Genomic DNA, 23,734 nt, shown 5'->3' on the forward strand with positions numbered 1-23,734 from the left:
TACAGTGAACTCGCTTCCTGGACAGTTGGCATAGTAACCAGAAAGGAGAAGATAGCCTTGTTTTATTAGAAGTGCCTCCACTGTCACATCTTTGGACTGCTTAGCTGAACCTACTGTGTAAAAGCAGCATCCTTATCTCACTGTAATTTAGTTTTACAGGCTTGGGAAGTCTTGGTAGAGATGGCCCGCGCCTCTCTTGGTAGCCTTTCTACACTGTGTTTCCAAATCCATTTCCTCTCTGTGCAGTTCCATCTTTTGATATTTTAGTCATGTCTCTATCACATCTAACAGTCTGTGGTGTTTGGTTAAAAAAGAAATACACAGACAAAAAGTGAGCACCAGTAAAGACATCACTTATATAACGACACATCATTAACAAGATACAGGTACTTTAATAAATAAAGCACTGACATTGGGAGATAAATCCATGCAAGAAATATGAATAGCATTATTTTTCACACTTGTGTTATCAGGTGCCTTTCAAGGCCATTTCAGTGCCACATTTAGTGGAATAATGCCAACGCTTCAATGCTAAAAGGGGAAGCTATTAACACAAACAAATTTGGTCACAATTTCAACAGTTTAAATGCCTTTTACTGCAAACAGTCTTGAGTTCATCATTTTCTTATCTGCATCCAGAGAGGCTCTTTGAGTCCTCCGCCCAATCCATCATGCATATGCATTTAAAATGCCTTTTTTGAAACTGTAAAATGAAACTTGACGAGAGGACACTCGCAGAGAAACATTCTCGGCCGAGGTCATTTGGTTGTCCGGGTCATTAAGTCTAAAGGCTGGAGAGTGATTTGTATGGGAGCTGTTCATCTTCTACTCACGCTCTCCCTCTCTCCCTTTGATCCACACACCTATTGAGATGTCTGAGTGACCTTTAGAACCCTCGTGCACCTGCTTACCCACAAACGCACATACAAAAGCACAATAACGAGGTCCAGAGAGAGAAAAGTATACCGGATAGTACTCAAGACATAACGTCCTCATCTCTAGCTGATCTTTCTCTCACCCAATCCCTTTTTATGCATCTATTCGTCTATCTACCCATCCACAAACAAACTACTCATAAAGAGCCACAACAAAGTATGAACAGAAACTGCTTTGCTGTGCAGTGATCTCAGGTGTACCTTCAGATGTTGCATGTGTACCGTGGGAAGCCTCGGAGCACTTAAAGCGAAGTGTTCCGAGTGTCTTGTGTGTGTGTGTGTGTGTGTGTGTGTGTGTGTTTCCGCCCACATGTTGGTGGCCTCAGCATTGATCCCCCTCTAAGCCTTGGCCATCGCTTGTGCCCTGAAGGTGAGGTGACAGGGGAGTAAAGAGGCTTTAATCAGATTACAGCTCATTCTCTGTCTTGCACCGTCTCTCTTTCCAGCATAATTTATCTCACTGTTGCTTTCAACTACTTCGCTGCCTCTCTCTCTCTCTCTCTTTCTCTCTCTTTCTTTCTCTCTCTCTATTTCTTTTTTCTCTTGCTGAGCACTAGACGTACTTCAAGCCACAATACCTCAATACCTTGAGTAACATTGTCTTCACTCCCACCTGGATCCATTTGTCCTTTTTCCAAATGTCCCCCGTCTGCTGGTGGTGGCTGTTCAGAACTGTATGACTGCACAACGAAATAACACTGGAAATGCTTGAAATTAACAACTTTCAAAGCAAAATCTTTTTACAGGTATTCAGATAACTGAGGTTAAATCAATTTGATGCACAGATGAATACATCATGTTCCTAACAGCGTCTAAACAGATGTGCCTTGTCTTTTAAAACTATTATCCCGCCATCTTCATGCTGCTTGATTATGCCATTTCATAACATTTTCTTCTTACTTTTTTCTGCCTTGTGTGCACATATTTTAGGGACCAACAATGTGAGAGTAATACCGCAAACACCTGAGGTGAAAGAAGTACTTCTTTTACTTTACTTTTTAAAATCACAATCTGCAAATTAACTAATAGCAACCATAGCTCTTAAACATTTGCCTCAAAAAAATTTGGGAAAGGTATTGAGTAAAATATTAATATTAATATTAAAGTAAACTACATATGTTAGAAATGTACTTGAAGTGCAAGAGGACTTGAGCAAATATACCTTTCCACTAGTAGCAAACACATCTCATACATTTTGTCTGTGATGGTGTGAAAACAGGATAAGAGGCGTTGGCACATATAGGAACGCACAAACAAATACACCGTTTCTCTGTATAAATCATTGCCTTCTATCTTTCACTCTTTCTATTAGCCATGCAGCTCACAGCTCTATCTCTCTGTTGAGCTGTATACACACTCATACTAGTAACTGTTTTATTCCTCTAGTCTTTTCAGTCATCACATAAGGTTCACACAACACATACACATTTATGGATTTGCACACACAAGCCCACACACAAGCCCACACACACACACACACATATTTCCGTGCATCTCTACAAGATAAACCTTAGCAGATGCAGCCGATGTGTCTGGACAGAATGGAGAGACTCTTTTAGCGACAAACCAACGTGACAACCAAACACACGCGCCACATTGCCGAAGGGCTCGAACGCGCTGTGAGTCAGATCTGGTTGAAACTAGAGGCTCCCAACCTGACGCTGTCCTCATTACACTGACCCTGTGCTGATGATCTGCACACAGTGAGCTCAAATCATTAAATGCATGTCCAGACAGTATTTTGGTGAGCTGCAAAACAAAGAACAATATATCTGACCAGTGTGTGTGTGTGTGTGTGTGTGTGTGTGTGTGTGTGTGTGTGTGTGTGTGTACATGAGTGTGCCAGTGGGAAAGACAGCACTGTAGTGTATTAATGGGATTAGGATCAACCCTTTCTCTCCCCCTCATCATTTCCCTTCTAACTCCTCCCACCCCCCTTCTCTTTCTCCACCCTGCCAAATCTTCTTGAAGTCCATTTTCCTCATTGTATGGTAATTCTTTGTTTTTTTTTGATTGTGTTTGTATTCATCTCAGTCCCCATTTTTCATTATTAGTCGGGACGCTGCCCCTCCGACCTTTTTACCTCTTTCCTTCTTTCTTTTTACTTTACTTTTAATATATATTGCTCTCGTAAGTCCCATTCATATTCACAGTCCTTCCTCACTCTTTCTTTGTCCGCCCTCCTTAACCTCCCATCCATCTTTATCTTTAATATACAACAAAAACAGTGAGGCCTGTTGCAGACAAGCTCCGTCAGGTGGAGAAGCCCCGGTAGACGTTTCGTGCTCGTCTTGAGTCAGAGTCTTTTTGGCTTATGTTCACTGTACTTATACATCAAAGTGTGACACAGTATGTAGCAACATAGGCAATCCATGTAAGAACGGGGGCCTCTCTGGTAACCATCCTCTGCTCAACACCGAGGTCTATTAAAGTGTTTCTATCTTAGGTCTTTATTAATTATGATCAAAATACTGGCCGGCGAGGCCATTTTTCACAATTACTTAGAAACAATATTTGTGAAGTTGAAGGCTTTCCTCTCCACACTGGAAGGATGTTTTTGTTGAAAATGAAGTTAAAAAGTAAAAGTCAGAATCCTTGAGAACCCAATCCCTCAAATGATTTGTCACACAGTTTTGTCAGCCACGGAGAGTAAATATCACTGGAGAGAAAGACTTTGTGAATTCTGGTCAGACTTCTAATCAACTCCGAGCCTGTCACTGTGGCCAAAGTCTACTATCCTCAAGGCACCATATGGGGGCCTCATTAAAACTATTTTCAATGGGCCTTTAAAAAGGTGTGGGACTGAATCCCTTCATCTTATTTAAAACACAGACCAAACCAATCATTACACGCCACTGACATTTCAATCCAATATCAAGAGCTGTCATTAATCAAACATTGAGCAACCAGGAATAACACCTGTCAACCAGAATAACTGTAGTGTCCTCTGGCTGGAAATGTGATGACTGGACCTTTTGAACATCATTGGAAATGAAAGTAAATGTTAAACACTTTCATTTAGCTCAATAGCTCCTGCAACAGTGTCCTGTTGTTTCGTGACCCTCAACTGCTCCAGTGAAGCAGCACAGTTGCCAGGAGTATAAAAGCTTGGTGCACACAGAGTTGAATACAAATACGTGTTCCTGAAAATGCAGGCTTAGCCATGTTTTATCTAGTAAATGGTGGTCAAGAAATATGATGAACCTGTTCATTTGGGCTATTCAAAGTTCAGCCTAGGAAATGAACCACAAACTGAAGGAGAGCCCCATTCAAAGATTGAATAGCTCTACAAAGTAAGAAAATATGTGGGTTGACACCAGTGAACTCTCCAGTGCATCACTCAGTCAAACAAAAGCACCGCCAGTACCTGGCTGCACAGTTGTTCCTTAACCCTATTCCATCTTGTTCATGCCTTTTTCCTTGGCGACTTTTTCTCTGCATCCTCAATTCAAATGCTGCCCAACCTTCAAATCAATAATTATATCTCAAGAGATATCCAGCTCAATTATGTAATTTTGTCTTTCCTAATAGACTATGCCGAAGGCCAAAATGACTCTTATCCTCTGCAATCCTAAAGGAGATCGCATACTCGTACCAGCCAAATATCAGTCTCTATATGTTGTGTTCTTTGCATCTCTTGTATTTCTCCCCTTTCCTGTTATATACATGGGTGTACAGTATGTAACAAGTCTTGTCTTGTGTTGGTTTGTGTGTCTCCTCCTTGCACCACATGGACAGCTCTTCACAAATGCCCACACATACAGTACCAAACACATACTCACACATTATTAGCACTCACAAATATGGAGCAGATCATTGCACTCTTTTTTCTGCCAAATGGTTTGGCTTTGATGAATTTATGAATAATGTTATCTAGCACAGCAGAAGTGTGTGTGAGAGAACGCACAAGTTCAAGCTGTGCCAGTTTCAGAGCAGTGCGGGGTAAAAGACACATGTGCATGTTTAACAAAGGAAATAAAAGAAAATGCCTGCACAGTACGCTCAGCAGGCTTGCAGCCTATAATTACTTATCTGCTCAAGCGAACTACTAATTATGAAGATGTTTCATGTGCTGATACTGTACCCCGAAGACGAGAAGAGGTGCAGAGACACAATGTTGTCCCCCTATCTCGGGTTTGTTTTGGGAAAAAAACTCCTATAGATAGATAGATAGATAGATAGATAGATAGATAGATAGATAGATAGATAGATACATAGATAGATAGATGTGCACGTGCACTTGCATATGCACATGACTTTCTGCGAGTGCAAATCAATTCAGCGCCCACTGTTTACACGCTGTCCAAACCAATTATGCACACGGGTATCAAATTCAGAGTTTAGTTTTTTCAATTATTAATTGCCACACATCATGCAGGATTCATCTGGCTGTCAGTGATATGCGGCCGTGGAGGGGTCTGGAAGTGCTCGCGCCTTGTGTGAGAGCACCAAATGTTCCGTGAAGCAACGGTTTGAAAACAATAGAGGGACAACAATGGGAGAGGAGATCGTCCTCCGTGTGTCTAATTTTCAAAGGCAATTACAGTGATGGGCATGAGGGATGTGGGCAATGTAATAAGCACTCGGGGCCGTCAACAGTATGCAATGTGGTTCGTTTGAGGTGCTGGGTGGAGATGACAGAACAAAACGTGACACTTTATATAGTCGTTGTACTTATAGGACTCAATGCGTGCTCGTGCAAGCGTAACATAACTGTGAATTTGACGTGAACAAAGAGAACTCACCTCAAAAATGCAACATATTCGCGTGCGTTTCCTTTGTCATCCCCGAGTCCAAAAGGAGAAGGGGGGAGAAAAAAAATAAGATTTTAAAAAAATAAGAAGAGAATGTCCAGTTGTCTGCTTGAAAAAGCCAGCATCATGATCTCAGTGGACCACCGGGCTCGGTTCAAAACAACAACAACAATAAAAGACAGCGAGCAACTCCAGAAAAAAAAAAACCTGAAGCGAAAATGAAACAATGCTCAACTCCTCTTGTCTACAGTGTATCACTGGCTGCCGTTCGCGGTCCAGACAGACGCGCCGTCGTTACACGGGAACCGCATGTAATATTGAGCGGCGATAATGGACCGGTGCGATGGACCGGGGAGATGGAAAACGCTGCCTTGCGGATTTTATTCCGTGTTTACATCATGCTTTCCTATTAAATCCCGCCTGACTCGACCAGTGTATGTGCTTCCTTTGTGCTCTCTGTCTCGCTCTCTGGGTAACGGGTTAAACCATTCCCGCAGCAGGGGGGTGGGGGGCTATTCATGTGGATATGGGAACGAATGGGCTTGGTGACTCGTGGCCAAATGTTGTTATTGTCGGGGATAAAGAAACAGCGAGGAAGAGATGAGGGAAAGGGAGGAGGAGGGAGAAAGTGGGGAAATGGGTGGAAGATGAAAAGAGGAGGGGAGCGGTATGTCATTTACAAGGAAAACAGGCGGCTTTACTGTCACCACAAGTGATTTATAAAAATATATATATTTTACGAAACAACATTCATTCTCGAAAGGAGTGTCCTTGTTGTTGTTTTGGCAGTTTTGTTTACAATCGAACACTAAAACCTCTCACATACAAGTCTCTGGTAACTGCGCCTGCGTCTCTCATGCTAGAGACATATAATTACATCCAGTTGAAGGTGTGTGGGGGGGGGGGGGGTTTTTAGAGAGCTTTTTGTTCTGCTGCCTCTTACTTCCCTCAGGGCCAGTGTTAGTTCAGAACCTTGGAGAGCTCTCAGCCAGCACCAGCCACCTGTATCAAGGGCTGTAATATTTCCATCATATATGAAAGCAAATGTATTACACAAATAGTGTGTGGGTCGTTGTTCACCAGGATAAGGAAATGTATTAAATGCAGCCAACTTCACACCAAATTCACTAATAATCACTCGGAGCAGCCTGATCTGTGTGATGTTGGCAGATTATCCTCTACAAGCAGCACTCGGACAGACGTTTGTGGCCGCTGAGCAAAAACAGACAGATTTTTTTAAAAGTTCAAGAATTTACTCAGAGCTCTGTACATATCGTTGGATATAATATATCAATGGCGCCATCTCCTGGAAAGCTCCTCGTAGCAAACCGTGTCTACACCATACAAACCTGTCGTAGTCCAGTGGCAGCTGTAGTTCACTGTATCCTTAAAGCTGTTCATCATCCCGGATCAGACACGCTATCAGGGTATCATAGCTAGTGCCTGAGCCTACCCCATCATATACAGAGTGTACAATTAATAGCTCGTTTTAATAGTTTATTTTCACTTCACGTTCATTTGGGATATTTCTGATGTATTATTTCCAAACCAAGGTGCACTGCAGAAAAAAACAGGACAGCATTTTCATACTTAAAACGTAATGCCTCGTGCATCGTTTGTTCCTTGAGCAACTTGACTGCTGAGCTACTCTGAATGGTTCTCATGTCACTTCACGTGTTACGTAACGATGTAATATCAGCCTGAGACAGATAGGCCTATGGAGCGTTAATAAATACACGTATGCTTGGAAGCAAGCCAACGTATGAATGTTCGGTTGATTGTGTATTTAATGGATTTGAGACATTGATCATTTTAGGACTTCATAATCATAAGGTCTAAAGAAGATCATTTTAGGTTTAAAAAAAAAGTGATGACAAACATCAGCAAAGACCATATTGTTATGGTAGTGAGTGCTGCGTTGTAAAACAGCACATTGTGCTGACAGTGTATACGTACAGCTTTACTACTCGATGTCGCATATACTGTGCAGGTTCATGTGTGGACGCGCAGCAGCATCTGTGCCTTTAAGAGCCTCTCTGACAGCATCCTCCTCTGTCACGGACGCGCACTCGGCTGCTCAACATTTGAGAATACAGGTTAGCTTTCTTCATACACATCATCCTAAAGATACATCATAACGACACATTATCACATTTATCGCCATTATTTATCCACTGGACATTGATGCATTTGCCTCAGCGGTCGCCGTAGCGGTCCATCCGATCGTTATTGCTCTTATTTCCTTCCTTCCCGCATCCAAAAACAGATCTACGTTACAAGATGGCTGAGTTGAATTTGGGGAAGGGGCTGACCGCAGGGAAAGTGGCCAGCAACGTTCAGAAAAAACTAACGAGAGCCCAAGAAAAGGTAAGAACTGCTCATCAACGGGTTAACGGGGAACGCTGTGGGGAATTACCATCCAGGCCTACCTACGAGCCACGAAGCAGCAGTGACACATCCATCCTCCAGCAAGCCCAAGTGTCGCATCACGACATCAGAGAAAATAAGTGCAGGAATGTTGTCGGCCAGAATTGGGGATGGTGATGTCCACTTCAAACACATCGTAAATGAACTCAATGTCATTCAGCGGGCACGTGCATATTGCACATATCTGAGCCGACTCGTAATTTAGCCGATGACTGATGTGTTTCTGGCATTCTAAATTACAATATGGGTATTTCAATGAGTGTTTGATACATACATGGTAACTGCTGAAAACTCTCTTGCATTTTGCCAGCACTGTGATGATAATTATTACACATGCTGCAATAGATATAGGTCTAGGCCTAGCCTGCGTTTATGCACCTGCACGTTGTGATCGGAATGAATGACAGGGGGCGCTATTTGTCTATCATAATGCATCATCAGCAGTAGAGTTAAAGAGAGACGGGCAGAGAAAACAGATAATGGTGCTCCTGTAAATCCAGTGTGCTTTAAATGTGTGAATGTCAGTGTACTGACAACACGTCAGTTTATATGAATGTATATATACATAATGTATACAATGCAATATATACTGCTAATGTGACTTATCTCTGTTAGTTTATTTTTTTACTTACTTTTTACTTCGATTAAACAGGATTTGTTTAATGTGCGTTCCGATTGCTCATTTTAACAAAAGCAATATATATATATATATATATATATATATATATATATATATATATATATATATATATATATATATATATACATATATATATATATATATATTGCTTTTGCAACCAATTTTGAATGCAGAGAAATCATATTTGATCTAAAACTTGGAAGAAAGCCAGAGATCAAGACAATAAAACAGGTGTTTGTCTTTTAGGGAATCCCGTCCTTTGTCATATAACTGAACAAAATCAATTGCTAATCTTTGGTGTGATGTTGTGATGTTGTGAACTAATAGGTTCTTCAGAAGCTTGGCAAAGCCGATGAGACCAAAGATGTTGCTTTTGAGGAGGGAGTGATCAACTTCAACAAACAATATGTGAGTACAGTCCAATGAATGACACTATGTTGTATGGCAGTCATATTTCTAATTTGCATGGGAATCAATAATAATAGTGACTGATTATTGAATTGAAAAAAAGCATAACTTGCCAGACTTTTTTGGTCATATGTGTACCCTCTGCATATACAAACGGTTTCCCTCTGACCTCTGACAGGTTTACATTTGCAGAGACTAAAATATGTGCTGGCTAAACAGGCTGTGAACGTTTCTCCTCACACTGGTTAGTTTTGGGTTCTAAGCCCCATGTTTTGTGTTTCAACCCCCCAGACTGAAGGCAGCAAACTGCAAAGGGACCTGAGGGCATACCTGGAGGCAGTGAAAGGTGACACACACAAGCCTTTACAGATCTATCCTTGCACACACAAAGTTGTCCATGTAAACACCTAGTTGTGGATGTGGAAGTACACACCATAACCTGCAAGTATCTTTTGATGTTCCACTAATGTAGAATATGTATTTGTCCTCAGCCATGCACGAGTCGTCCAAGAACGTGCAGTCATGTTTGGCTGACATGTATGAACCGGAGTGGTACGGCAAGGACGAAGTGGATTCCGTTGTGGAGGTCAGAAACACTTTTCATAAATGAGTTTTAAATGCAGAGGTTGCCTGCATGTGTGGGAGTTTTCAGACAAACTGGTTTCCATATAGAGGTCAGAAGCACTTCATTTTATAGTGCATACATTAGTTGATTAGCTGTGTGTGTGTGTGTGTGTGTGTGTGTGTGTGTGTGTGTGTGTGTGTGTGTGTGTGTGTGTGTGTGTGTGTGTGTGTGTGTGTGCGTGTGCTGTGATTAGCTTATGCATCACAGCAGCTATGTTTCATATAGGTCTGCAAAGCTGAGTCCTCTTGGCATAATTTTTCAAAGTATGCATGAACATCTCTTGTGAGAGATGTTGATTAGCTCTTTGGAATTTCCTCCGACTGCAATAAGTATATTGCTCTTGAAGATTATTTTGGTGTAATGGTTCTTATGTGACAAAACTACTGCAAGCTATCAGTTAATCAGTTAAAAGGGTTTCAGTTTATTCTTAATTTAGATTTCAAGAGTGTGAGCCAAGACATAGCTGCGCAGCTACAGGAATGAACTCGAAAGTGGTGGAGAAATGTGTCTGGGAAGCAGCATTGGTTCCAGTGAAACAAGCATCACAAGCAATTTGTAATGTGAAATCTGTAATTGTGATCATGTGTGGTATTGTTATGTCCATCCATGCTGTAGGACTGTGATGTGCTGTGGACTGACTACCATCAAAAGTTGGTATCTAATTCTCTCATCTCCATGGATACTTACCTGGGCCAGTTCCCTGATATCAAGGTAAGCTGTGTGGTTATAGAAACCAGTAGTAACCATGACCAAAAAGTATTATCATTTAGTGTCCATGCAGTGGCAGCCAGGCTTTCCTCCTCATCTTATTGTGATCTTACTGAAGTTTGAATAATCATACTATCGAAAAAGGAAGTTTATGTTTTCAAAGATGAAAGCTGAATTCATTCCTGCAGGTGGAGACACTGAATATTGCACAACTCATTGTCCTCTTTTCCTCCAGTCACGTATAGCTAAAAGGGACAGGAAGCTGGTCGATTACGACAGTGCCAGACACAACTATGCCACCACGCACAAGACCAAGAAAAAGGATGGGGGCATTAAAATTACCAAGGTAAAATAAATTCTAAATGTTTTTGACACAAAAGCAGTGGCACTCTGATTATGCTGGCATTTCCATACATATTGTGTTTTATTTGTTGTATTCTCACTCTCTCCTCCAGCCCTCCTCTTTGTTGGAGAGGGCCACTCCAGGCTGGGCTCAGGGCATACTGTCCGCACACAATGTTGCTCAGAGCAGTCTGTCCAGAAACCAGGTACACAATAATCTCTCTGCAATTAATACTGAAAGGTCTGTTGACGATGGAACGATGATAAGGAGTATCCTGGTAGCCCCTGTGGTCAAAGACACACGAGATGGAACAAGAGTGGTTGCATTTCATTGTGTGTGTGTGTGTGTGTGTGTGTGTGTGTGTGTGTGTGTGTGTGTGTGTGTGTGTGTGTGTGTGTGTGTGTGTGTGTGCGTGTGTGCGTGTTTCAGGCTGAGGACGAGTTGGAGAGAGCCCAGAAGGTGTTTGAGGAGATTAATATTGATTTGCAAGAGGAATTACCTTCACTCTGGAACAGGTGTGTGTGTGTTTTTGTGTCTGTGGAAATTATTTCCTCTTGGTGGATTGACGCTTTAATTACGTGTCACTTACATCATCACAGGATGTTATGTTAAGTCGTGCCAGTAATGCAGTCAATACTTTCTCTTCCTCTTCTCTTCCCTTTCTAGTCGTGTTGGGTTTTATGTCAGCACCTTCCAGAGTTTGGCTGGTTTTGAGGAGAAGTTTCACAAGGAAATTGGTCGGGTGAGTCTGGTGTATAGACCTCCATTGATGCTGAATTTAGATAAAGAGCAGATCGAACACAGGGTGTCAGGTGACAGTTGATGGTAAAGGCCGATAATGCCGGTTTTAACCTAATCAATAACTGAATGTAAAAAAACATGTTGCCATTTTTTAAACATGAGGCAATGTCAGTTGTAGTTCATTTATTTTTCATTTTTCCGTGTAATTCAACAGTAGGACATTGGGTTTTATGGACTGCCGAGAGATTATCCTCTGCATTACTGCTTTAGCTTGAGAGTTTTAAATGCTGTCAATCTGACTTTGGACATGATGCAAATAAACCATAGCAGACACACTCAGCAGCACTTTGATGATATTACAAAGCAACACCAAACACGATATATTGATTTATGTCATAGAATGTGCATATTATGCTAGAGCAATATAGGATGATGATGCAATGCAATTAGTTTTAGGTATAATATCCAACACCCCTTCTTTCCCCTATGCAGTTGGATCAGGATTTGTATGACGTCTTGGAGAAATTGGAGAGTACAGAAATGCAGCAGACAAGCAGGTTAGTTTCAATACATATTATTTAAACATCAAAGATGTTAAAAGGTAAATATATAGATGAACGCCAATGCTATGCACTATAAAAGAGCTGGGATATGTTGTTAATATTCCACTCAGGCCAAAATCCAGTAACCTTGATCAAACAAAAAAAAACCTTGTCTACTTGAAAAACCTCTGTGAAATCCTGGGAATCATTTTAACATAAATCAATCACTGTGGTTAGTCATTTTAAACACCAAAGAAAATAAGTTTTATGTATAACCATGGCACATTTTGCAAATGTCTTAACCATTTCAGAGCACATAATGCATTGTGCTTGGTTGTGATGCATCAGAAGTTGAAATAGCACTAAATTAAGTGGGGTGGTAATTTTAAAGTGTATTTTCCTTATGAGTTTGCTGCAAGCCAAGAGGAAATGAAAACACAAACATATGAAACTCCTTGATGAACATACTACGTATCAAAACATGTTAAGCTTCAGGAACAGTCAAACACAATGGCATGCATTAACCTGGAGCCAACCCTGAACCCCCTTTCAGAAAAACAGGTACCTGCGGCGCCTCATCGTCAGGAGCAAATAGGAGGTAACCGGCAGCAACTGTGGTAACCATGGTGACACAACTATTGTCTGTCTGTCCAACTCACCTGTCTGTCCAGCTGTCTGTCTGTCAGTCAGTCTGCAGGCTTGGGAGATTTAAGGAGGAACGAGTGCTTGGTCGTGCAAGTGGAATCAGACACACTGATAAGAGAACGTTGCTCCCAGAGCTGCAGATATATTTAAGAGTTGAGCAAAGCTGCATGTTTAACGCTCCACCGGGCAAGACTGTTACATAACAATACAACCCGAAGCGTGGGTACTCAGTGAGATAATGTACATGGATTCACTAGGGGGCCACAGGACATAAACAAGCCCCTCACTGTTATTCCCCTTCTGTGTTTAATCTATACAGTTTTCTACCTTAGTTGATTGCTTTAGTGGTGCATAGTCCTGAACAAATTTACAATTACAGTATAATAATAAAAACCTGCTGACGCGCTTTAAGCTTCAAGCTATTGCCCCCCCTCCACTTTCAGTCTTGGTGATGTAATGCTTGAGTTTTCAAAGAATGACCACTTTCTTCCACTAACACCACTAATGTACAACATTTCCTGGTCCGGCAATACATTTGAGGTTTTCCAACCCTCAAAGTATCTAGAGATTTGGGGCTGCTTTTGTCAGCTTTAGACTCTATCACTGCTCACTTGTGAGGATTTACTGGAGGCACAGACACAGCCTGCTTGCATGGAACGGAGGAACGAAAAATAATAGCAATGGAGGGAAGGAAGGCCTACTTTGTCTTGCATGATAGCTCTTGGACTTTTGTAGAGCATGCCTCGTAACTTCTCAAGTCGTGTTAGTTTTTAGCTGCACTTTTTAACCTTTGACCTTTCTTTCACATTGTTTGCCATCCTTGTTACTGTCTCTGTAATCTGTCTGTATGTCTGTTTTGCCCTCCATCTGTCTATCTCTCATTCACTCAGTGTGAGTGTAAAAGAAGCATCTAACCACACTCTCAGGCCAGCAGGACCACCACCAATCCCCAAATCTCCATCAAAGGTAAACAAACTCTCTCAGGCTGTCTCTGTGTTTAGAGTTTTGTCTGCATTATGACTCCACATAGGTGTGAATAATAAAATATATTCTGGCAAGCCATCATGTAATAAGTTACATATGTGCTCATCCTGCAATTGCATGTCATAATATCTGCTGTGTTGTCCTCAGAGTTTGAGTTTGTCATCTGTTAACTTTGAAATCAATATATTTATATTCAGTTTTTTTGCAGACTGAAGGCATAATTCTTACATTAATTCTAGCCTTGCATTTATATTCACTTGGCTTGAGGTGCAACTTTGTCACCATGCTCCTTTCTCTGTTCTAGCTAAGGCCTGCAATGCCTCCTCCACCCAAGGTGACCCCATGTAAGGAGATGAAAACTGAGAACATTATCAGCCTGTTTGATGCTGCAGCTGCTCCTGATATCAACGTCACCTCCCCTACAGAGGTTAGTGAGCCGCCGCTGTCCACAAACAGCCACAGCCCTCTAACTTAACACTCTCCTGCACTGGCAGAGCCTTTATTCCTTCGTCTGGCCTGCCCCTCTTCCTACTTTTATTCTATTCTATTCTGTTATATTTTATTGTCTTATATTTTATTATATTTTATTATATGTTGTTCTATTCTGTTCTATTCTGTTCTGTTCTATTATATTTGATTCTATTCTGTTATATTCTGTTCGATTTTATTCTGTTCTATTCTATTCTGTTCTATTATATTTTATTATATTCTGTTCTGTTCTATTCTGTTCTATTTTATTCTGTTCAATTTATGTTCTGTTATATTTTATTCTGTTCTGTTCTATTCTATATTATTTTATTCTATTCTATATTATTCTATTCTATTCCTCGCCCCTCTATTGTGCCCAGCTAGCCAATGAGCCCTCCTATTCCTGTTGTTATCAGTATGACAGTCCTGCAGTGAGCAGCCTGTTGGACATGGACCTGGACTCTTTCAGTACAGCACACAAAGCCTCCACAGTCACACAGGTGGATGATTCACGGCATGAACATATAGATCATAGAGAGACCCTCCACTGCAAGAAATGTCAAGCTTCTCAAGATATTTTATATTTTATCCAGATAAGCTCTAAATTACTTTCATGAGAACTATGCCATCAATTGTAAATACTGGGGAACAACAAAAACATGTCCAGTTGCCAGTGCAGTGGTTTGACTAAATATGTATATAAAAAAAAGCTTAATGAGTCTGGATATAAAAGTCAATTGCTTGATATGCTTGGCATAGTTTGAGATTTTACCTGCGTTGCTTCTTTCCAATTTACCTAAACAAGAGGTGGACGATGGCATGATTATCTGTAGAAACCTGCTTTTAGTGACCACTACTTCCTGCTTCAGCGCTGATCACTGATCACTCATGGCATGGAGTGAAGATTAAAGCCCTGCTCTGCTTCTACTTCTTTCTCTTCAGAACTCTGCAGCAGAACGTAATTTAAGATACTCGTATGACATCGGGTTGTATTTACTTTATCTGAGTATGTTGGGTAACCTTAACCAGAAAAGATGATGTGGTTGTGAAATTTTAGTCTGTAGTGAAGGCAATCATTACCAGTTATCACACAATATACAGCATTACAACACAAACAGAAAACATACATATTTTAAACCTATACATATTTGTATCATGCTTCAAGTTTTCTAAGAGGTGAAAACTCTACTCTCCAAAACTCCTTAATTAAGTTCAGGTCATAAATTGACATTTTCAGGTGTTCATTGCCATAGAAGTTACATAAAAACTTACAAAAAAAGCTGTCAGTAATAGTGTAAAACCTTACAGTAATGTAATTGTTTCCAGGCTCAGAATCCATAACAGAAATTCTTCAAATTCTGTAATGTACAAAACGTCTGTTTCTTTTCTAAACTATCAGTCTAATGACTACATGTGAAATGTAAGATGCAGGGACAAACGTACAGAGAATAAACCCACTCTGCAGTTCCATATGTGACATTTCATTTGAACCTATTTGACCTAATTTGTTTGTTTTCTTGACATGAGCATTTAATGCATGATTTAGCTTTTAGCACACAAAAAAGAGAAATATTTAAAGCTCTGTTTGCTGTATGCTACATGGCCAGCAAAGATAAGCAGATAAAGTTAGCAAACAAAGTTAGTGATTTGAAGAGAGGAAAAACAAAGTGAAACACAGTGGTAGGGGAGATGTTATGTCACAGCAGGCCACGCATCCATTGGGCTCCACCCACTGTACCCATGGAGTCCGGTAGAAGGCAGAGTGAGTTTGAATTAGAACAAAGGTTACAATTTTGTAACCCTGTCACTCCTATCCTGCTCACCAAAGAGGGTGTTAGATGGCAGACAGCAGTGTGTGCTGCATAACTTACAGTTACTCATGAAGCCCAGTAGAGGGCTCCGCCTGTGCTTATAAGGTTACAATATTGTAACCTCCATTAGTACCAACTACAATGTAATTCACCTATTCAACATCATGTTAATATCAAAGGCTCTGAGATGTCTTCTTTAGTACAGACGCACTGCCAACAGTTGTCACTTGCCTCATTGATAGGATTGTTGCTTCATCATTTGTGTCATTTTACATTGTTAAGGGGGATTGTGTGGATTCTGAATGAAAATACTGAAATCACTTAAGACTGATTGCAATATTCAATTAATCAATAGAATACATATTTGTGTTTTGCTGTGCACCTTTCTCCTACATTCCACTCACTGCAAAACATATGAGAGCGGTCACCTCTTTAGACATACATCATTTAGTGCTTCAGACTTGTTGCCTGTACTCTTCTTCTGCTGGAGATTCACTGCTATGGGCTTGTAGGTTTAGAGCATGGGACCTGCACTGGAAAGTTATTTTTAAATGCAATGAGCAAAAACAAGAGTCTTGTAAAGAATTTAGTTCTGTCTCCTCATTTAGTTTCCTCTCATTTCTACAGCCTGCAAACTGGGACTCATGGGTAAGCATAGCCTCTGTGAAATAGGTTATGTAATGTGTAAACGTATTGAATTATCATTATGATCATCATCCTCATCAGACTATTATTATTCATGTTCATAGTAACCATCAATTAATTTGTCGCCATTATACAAGCCCCACCCAGGGCATGCTGGGTAGGGACTTCTATAATGGCCATTGTTGCATATTAACAAGCTTTTCCATAAATGGATCTCTTTCATTTGTCCGTCCCAAATCTGTTTGTGCGTCGTCTTTGTGTCTGCAGTGCTTGATGTGATAACATAAACACTGAAGAGATTGTTGTACAGCACAAATAGAACTTGGGAATGAGCGTGGGTCAATTCAGTTTCAAATTTACATTTTACACTGTTATATATATTGAATAAATAATATGCATATTAAATAATGCAATCCTCTCTTAGGAGGGATCTCTCTGTTCTACAGGTGCAGTATGCACAGCATAATGTTGATAGGCTTTAGTAGACCCAAACCCCACAGGGTTGATTGTAAGATGCACTGACATCCATAAAAGATAACAAACATACATACTTTTATTTTTTTTAGCATAAATGTAATCATAAATAGAAATTAAAAAATCACATCTTTGTGAAATGATTTGTAACTGAATCAACCACCTTTCTTTCCGTTTCCCTCCTATCGCTGTATGTTCACATGTTGCACTAACAGAACATGTGACCATCACATGTTAGCTCCATGTGACACACAGGGAACAGTTTTGTTCTGAAAGTTGAATGAAGTTGCTCATGTTTTCAGTGGATTGTTTCATGGAAATGAGACTAATGAGAGCAAGTGGGCAACTTCACAAAGCCTTGCTTGCAACTTGGCATCCCGACCATTAAATAACCTTTTTGTTGATCCCTATCACTGTAAGAGAGATGTGTCTCAACAATCATACAGTTCTGCTGTATTAGAGCTTGAGGCAAAACAGTGATAGCTCACAAAGGAACGACACTTCTACTCTTACAAAGCTGCCTTCCTCTTTCTCCATCTGAACATAGCCGTGGGAATAAAAGCTATGCTTGCAAACTACACGCAGAAGATCCAACATCTATTTTCTGATGGGAAAAGGCTGAGTTTTGCGTTTCCGTCTCCTGCTGCCACCCTTCCTTATCTTCATGTCTTTTAGTTTGATCTGAACCTTCTCTGTAAAGGTTCATCAATCTTCTTCGGTCTTATGATGATGATGATGGTGATGATGATGACTTGCTGCTGAACTCCTTCCATCCCAACCGAAGTCCATGGCATCTTTCATGGCCCGTTTCAACAATGTTTAATGATATAATATGATTAGCATAAGATATAGTAAACACATGTTTTAGTTAACGGACTAAAGCATACAAAATCCCCTGTATGGTCCTTGAATGTTTGAACTCACTTACCTTTTGAATACCTTACCCACCATTCTCAATATATAACCCTGATGCACAATATTAGTGCAATATCTCCATCAATTTCCTAATCTCTTGTCCATAGCCCACTGTTTTGTTCATATGTTGGACATATCCCTAAATGCCCTCTTGTCCATTGTAATGCTGAGCCCTTGAATCTGGCCTTAAATATCTCCTAATATACCTTGCTTTTGTGTCCCTTAAAATGTCCTCAACCATTTGATTTATGAATCCCTTATAATACCCAAAAGGTAAAATATTTTTTTTTACCTCTGACTCCTTGAAACGTGATCCTTGCCCCTTAGCATGAGGACAGTGGTGCCCAGGAAGAGGACACCACGCAGAACTATGACCCTGTGGGTGCTGCCACAGACGCCTGGGGTGATGATGGTTCACAGCCTATCCGCTATGACCCCATAGCAGCTGCCACAGAGGGCTGGGGGGATGACGGAACCCTTCCGGTTCGCTATGACCCCGTGGCTCCGGCTCAGGAGGGAGGGGGGGACGAGGAGGGCCAGCAGGTTCAGTACGATCCCGAGGCTGAAGCCCAGGAGGACTGGGGCGATGATGGCGTCCAGCCAGTCACAGAGGTGCCTGCCCCTGAGGTATCTTCCCCTGAGGTACCTTCCCCTGAGGTGCCTGCTCCTGAGGTGCCTTCCCCTAAAGATGAAACACCTGCAGCTGAGGCTCCAGCTGAAGTCGCTGAAGAAGACACCACACCAGCTGCTGCTACGTTGGATGATGAAGAGGGTCAGGTAACCGAGGAGAGAGTAAAAAAATGGAGAGATGCATCTGGACGAAAATGGCGGATGCATCGATTTTTGAGGAGGAGGGTTGAGCATGAGGTACTGGAAAGAAACAACTGATAGGGAGATAAATTGTGATTGAAAGCTGGAGAAACGGATAAATCTTGAGATGGAAAGATTTAGGATGCATTTGGACCAGCAGCATGGATGCATCAACTGTGATACATAGGGCAAGTTGGAAATTAATTGCTGAGGGAAAGTGTATAGACATCTGATTCGCAATACAATTACTAATCCCAGTCACTGCTAAACAGAAATCCATGCACATAGTATGCTGTGCAAAAGCTGTACCTATATGGGAAATGTGCATTAGTGGCCATGCTTACTATCTATGCAACACACTTGTTTGAATTAGCCATGACTTTACTATCTAGGCATTGCAGCTTGTCTTCTTGTCTGTCTTTGTCTTGTCCGTCTGCTCTTCTTTCTTTCATGCTTTCCCTCTCCTTATCTCAATCGTTCATGTGTCTCATTATTTGACCTCTCTCTGTTATTCTTCTATGTCTCTCTGCTCCCAGGGTGAGTCTGCAGCAGCTGCTGCAGCACCAGAGGAAGAAGCATCAACAGAGGAGGTACCTGCAATATGAACTACTATGACATGCAATAACTGATCATAATTTAGCAATATAATGATGTAATATTGTATTTACAGTATATATATATACCATTGTAATATTATATATTGTAATAATATACGTATGTATTATATCAAGAGCTTACACCACCCCAAAATGTTTCATAAATGATGTTTTATGTGATTATATGGCATCATGTTTCTTCCTATTTTGGGGAAAATAGAATCTTATCACGTAATCTTTTGTCAGTAATGTGTAAAAAATAATAATAATTGAAAAAAACATGCTCTTAACGTGCTGGAAATATTGTAAGATAGCATTACATTTAATTGAAAATATAAATTATTGTATACTGCTTCCACTAAAGCTTGTGGTTGTTCCCTTTTCCCTTTTTCACAACATTTTCTAAAACCAAGTATTCCTTTTCTCTGGTAATTAAATAGTTAGTCTTTTATGAGCGTCTGTGAGAGTAATTTTAAGTCCTCTGTTTATTTATTATTTAGGAAATAATACTTTGAGAGCTGAAGTCTCGTTAAAATATAAAACAAATCACACCTCATGTCATTAAATGGAGCTTCTGTATTTCCAGACGCCTGAAGTAGCAACAAAATCAACAGAGGTAGCATCAGAGCCCGAAGAAATGCCACCTGGCTTCTTGTTCAAGGTAAAACAGGATACAGCATTTAAGACATCTTAATGATGCTGAGCATCTACTTCTTAACCCAAATATATATTGCACTGTATCTATATGGAGATCATTCATGCTAGTATGTATGTGATATAGCTCCAGGTGATGCATGATTATGCTGCCAACGACACAGACGAACTGGAGATGAAGACCGGTGATGTGGTGCTGGTAATCAAGTTTGATAACCCTGACGAACAGGTACACACACACGCACACACACACACACACACACACACACACACACACACACACACACACACACACATACACACACACACACACACACACTGAGTTATGTACTGTGGTGTCACAGTGACACTATCTATACTTGCATGTCTGTGTTTTTAGGATGATGGCTGGCTGATGGGAATGACGCAAGTTGACTGGCAGCAGAATAAAGGAAATGCCGCCAAAGGAGTATTCCCAGAAAACTTCACCCAGAGGCTGTGAAAGAGGTGGATAGGACGTCATTCCAGCTCCCTTCTTCATATCTCTCTTCCTCTTGCCTCAATCCTTCCTTCCCTCTCTTGCCCTGATACTGTATCTTTACTAGGACTTTGGCCATAGAAGCAGAGCTGTCACAGCCCGGGCTGAAATCATGCGTTTCTAAGGTCTGCTACACTGTGCTAAAAGTGGATCTTGGTGGATCTCAACATTTACAGATGTACACATTACAGATGTAGCCATTTCACAGGTCCCACTCTTTGCTGCCCTGCTTCACCATACCGAAGGAATTGATAAGAGAAGCTTGATCATACAGGATATATGCGGGAACAGTTGCCTCTGCAATGGCTAAATTTGCAATTGCATTATAATGTTTTATTCTTAGTCATGTCTCCACATAAACTTGCCAAGGCCTATTTCACCACCATTACAGAGAAATCTGTTTTGAGAGGTGCTTTTGTTCATCTGAGACTGAGAGATTGAAAAAGTAAATCATTGAGACAAAGTATCCTTTCCACACATACAGTATAGGCCTAAAAATCTGAGAGACGACCACTGAACACAAGAGGTGTAGAATCAGCACCTAATTAGCCAAACAGCACATAAACAGTGAAGAATTTAAATCAACAAAACAAAATTGTCAATCTCATCAACAACTGGTCTTGAATTTAGCCACTCACTAGTGTTGCTGAGGCAGGTCACCATCTTCTCATGTTCAAGTAGGTTTTTGAAACAAATCTCTATTTTTGTCAATAGTTTGTTTTAGCCACATGTGTAGCCATCAAGTGTCGTCGTTTTCCTAGGGCATGCAGGTTTCCTCACCTGTGCCCATTTGCTTATTTGGTGGCTGGGTGGTTGGCTGGAGTGAGTCAGTAAAGCTCAAGCATTGCAGTTTTGGTACCAGTATTTGCTCGTGACCGATCCACAATCACTCTAATTAGTCCTGGTTCTGCTGCTGACACTATGCCTGTTGGACTCATCCAGACCATCTTTGATTTCTACTGTTATACCTACATGTGAAACATTGAAACGTGGGCCTCTAGTTGTTGTATTGGTTTAGGTTCAATAGTGGTATAATAGCATTGACCTCCGGTATAAAATCCAAATGAATGCATACACATTTAACTAGTCATCTGACACCAACCAAGTTAAAGACAGCAGGAATTCAATATAAAAATGCTTTAAAAATCAAAACAGAAATACTGATCACAGACTCCTATAGAAAAGAAAAACACTAGACTGTCTTCTTACTTGACAGTCAGGTTTTGTATTCCTTGTTGTTTAAATTTGTGTGAAGTTGTGTGGAGTGGGCATGTAAAAGAATATTTTCATGGAATTGTTTTTTCTTTTTTTCTTTCACAAGGGATTCAAAATATGCATTAGCCAGGCTCGCTAAAAGCTAGCCACCTACAACAATGAGACGCTGCTACTGGTAGTATAATAGTTAGGCAGATATGGTTACACTTTAATGCTAATCAAATATATAATAACTGAGCCAGCCTCATTTGTTTTTGAAAAATGTGCCGAAAACAATTCCTTCTGTTTGCAGAGAGACGACTTAACTCAAATGCAGATGATTCAGAATATGCACCAGAGCAACGTCTTTTATTTTTGTATGCTGCCAAGCAATTATTACATATAACCTAATGTAACTATGTCAACATAATTGCCAACTTACTGTAGGATGTTATGGAGTGTTTTGTACTTCTGTCAGGTTCACTGCTCTTAACATAGCCGCTTACTGTAGGTAATTCAAACTATCTCACATTCATTCAGTCAGTGACTCAGAAGATTGACATGTATCATGATGTTATTAACATGTAATAAGAGTGTGAGAAAATGGTTGTGTGCGATTGTATGTGTGCGTGTTTACGGGTTGTTTGAAAACATAAATTCTTTATCTATAGGCAACTGTTATTGGACGATATCACCACCACATACCAGGGGATGAGGTCGTTCGTTTTACAGGAAGTTTTTTCTGACTGGACAAAGACAACTCAAACATATTTGGGTCTTTTTCAACTGGCTGGTATTATGGTTCCAGGTGTTATTGTGCATTTGTTGTGTATAAGTGTAATTTTGCCAAGCTGTGATGACAGATACATATTCTATAAAGACATTCATATCTGTATGTGAGTTACTGTGAGCATGCTGACTTCCCATGTGTTGTTGTGTGAACACCCTTAATTTAAGACAATGATACTTGGGTCACTTTTGAGGCAGCTGTATTTATTTATTTATTGTTATTTATTTGTTCATCTTAGAAAGAGGCGTGGTTGGCAGTGGTGTATACAATTTGTTTGTCATCATTCCCTCTCAAATTAGTCTTGATTATGATTGCTGGTTTTCCATCAGCCTTGCCTCAAAAAGCGGCCAGGGTATCGTGGTCCAAACAGGCCTGAACATGATTACATGGAGACAGGACACATAGAGAAAAGCTTCACACCACCAGACTCAGGTGGACAATTTTTGTAATGGTTTTCAGTATTTCAACCACTTGAGAAGTGCATGATTTCTTCATCTAAAAAGCCTCACATGTGAGAACATCACCTGGTAAACCAATCAGTCATATTCTTATTTTTAAACATGTGTAATTTGGTGAGTGTTTCACCTGGGTCTGGTTTTTTGGGTGTTTGTCTATATGAATCATGATGTCTCCTGTAATGAGCTATGGGATACAACAAAAAGGGTTTTCCTGTACCTAACTGACCAATACTATTAAAGATTCTGTAGAATCTCCTTTTGCTTATTGATTAAGTGTCTTTTTCTTTGTGCTGAATTCTGTTCTGCGGATTTTGCTTTTTTGTTTTTTGATGCAAATACTGAAGCATCCATCAGGGTGTGCTGTGTCCAAGGACTAACACCATTCCAGGACAGAAAGGCATCCGGGCATCATAAGGAGGAAGGAGGAGCTGTTGCTGTGTGCTGCTGTCCGTGGTACTGAAACCAACCAGCAGCCCACCCTCTGACCACAGCCATTCATTCTCCATTCACATTGTTCCAGCTGTTGTGATGCAGGTGCAGTGATCCCTCACTTTTATGGCTGTTTATGTATCAACATGTAACGGATGATTATTAGCACTTGTTTGAAACGCAGCTGCTAGCCCTCAATGGTGTTTCTGAATAAAGAAAGC

General features: G+C 40.6%; 1 protein-coding gene across 1 annotated transcript; it reads left to right on the forward strand.

The window, feature by feature from the left end:
- Nucleotides 1-7,969: 7,969 nt before the first annotated feature.
- bin1a (bridging integrator 1a) lies at nucleotides 7,970-20,606 on the forward strand (the record flags this gene model as incomplete). The annotated part of the gene is made up of 20 exons (XM_079230877.1): nucleotides 7,970-8,056; nucleotides 9,084-9,164; nucleotides 9,456-9,510; nucleotides 9,656-9,750; nucleotides 10,405-10,500; nucleotides 10,733-10,843; nucleotides 10,953-11,045; nucleotides 11,270-11,355; nucleotides 11,507-11,582; nucleotides 12,074-12,138; nucleotides 12,677-12,721; nucleotides 13,659-13,734; nucleotides 14,057-14,179; nucleotides 14,637-14,720; nucleotides 16,659-16,679; nucleotides 18,393-18,842; nucleotides 19,412-19,465; nucleotides 20,058-20,132; nucleotides 20,253-20,354; nucleotides 20,505-20,606. 20 exons carry the CDS (start codon nucleotides 7,970-7,972, stop codon nucleotides 20,604-20,606), a joined length of 1,977 nt encoding a protein of 658 aa, XP_079087003.1.
- Nucleotides 20,607-23,734: the final 3,128 nt, after the last annotated feature.

The sequence above is a fragment of the Taurulus bubalis genome (assembly GCF_910589615.1).
Source record: "Taurulus bubalis genome assembly, chromosome: 15".
NCBI lineage: Eukaryota > Metazoa > Chordata > Actinopteri > Perciformes > Cottidae > Taurulus > Taurulus bubalis.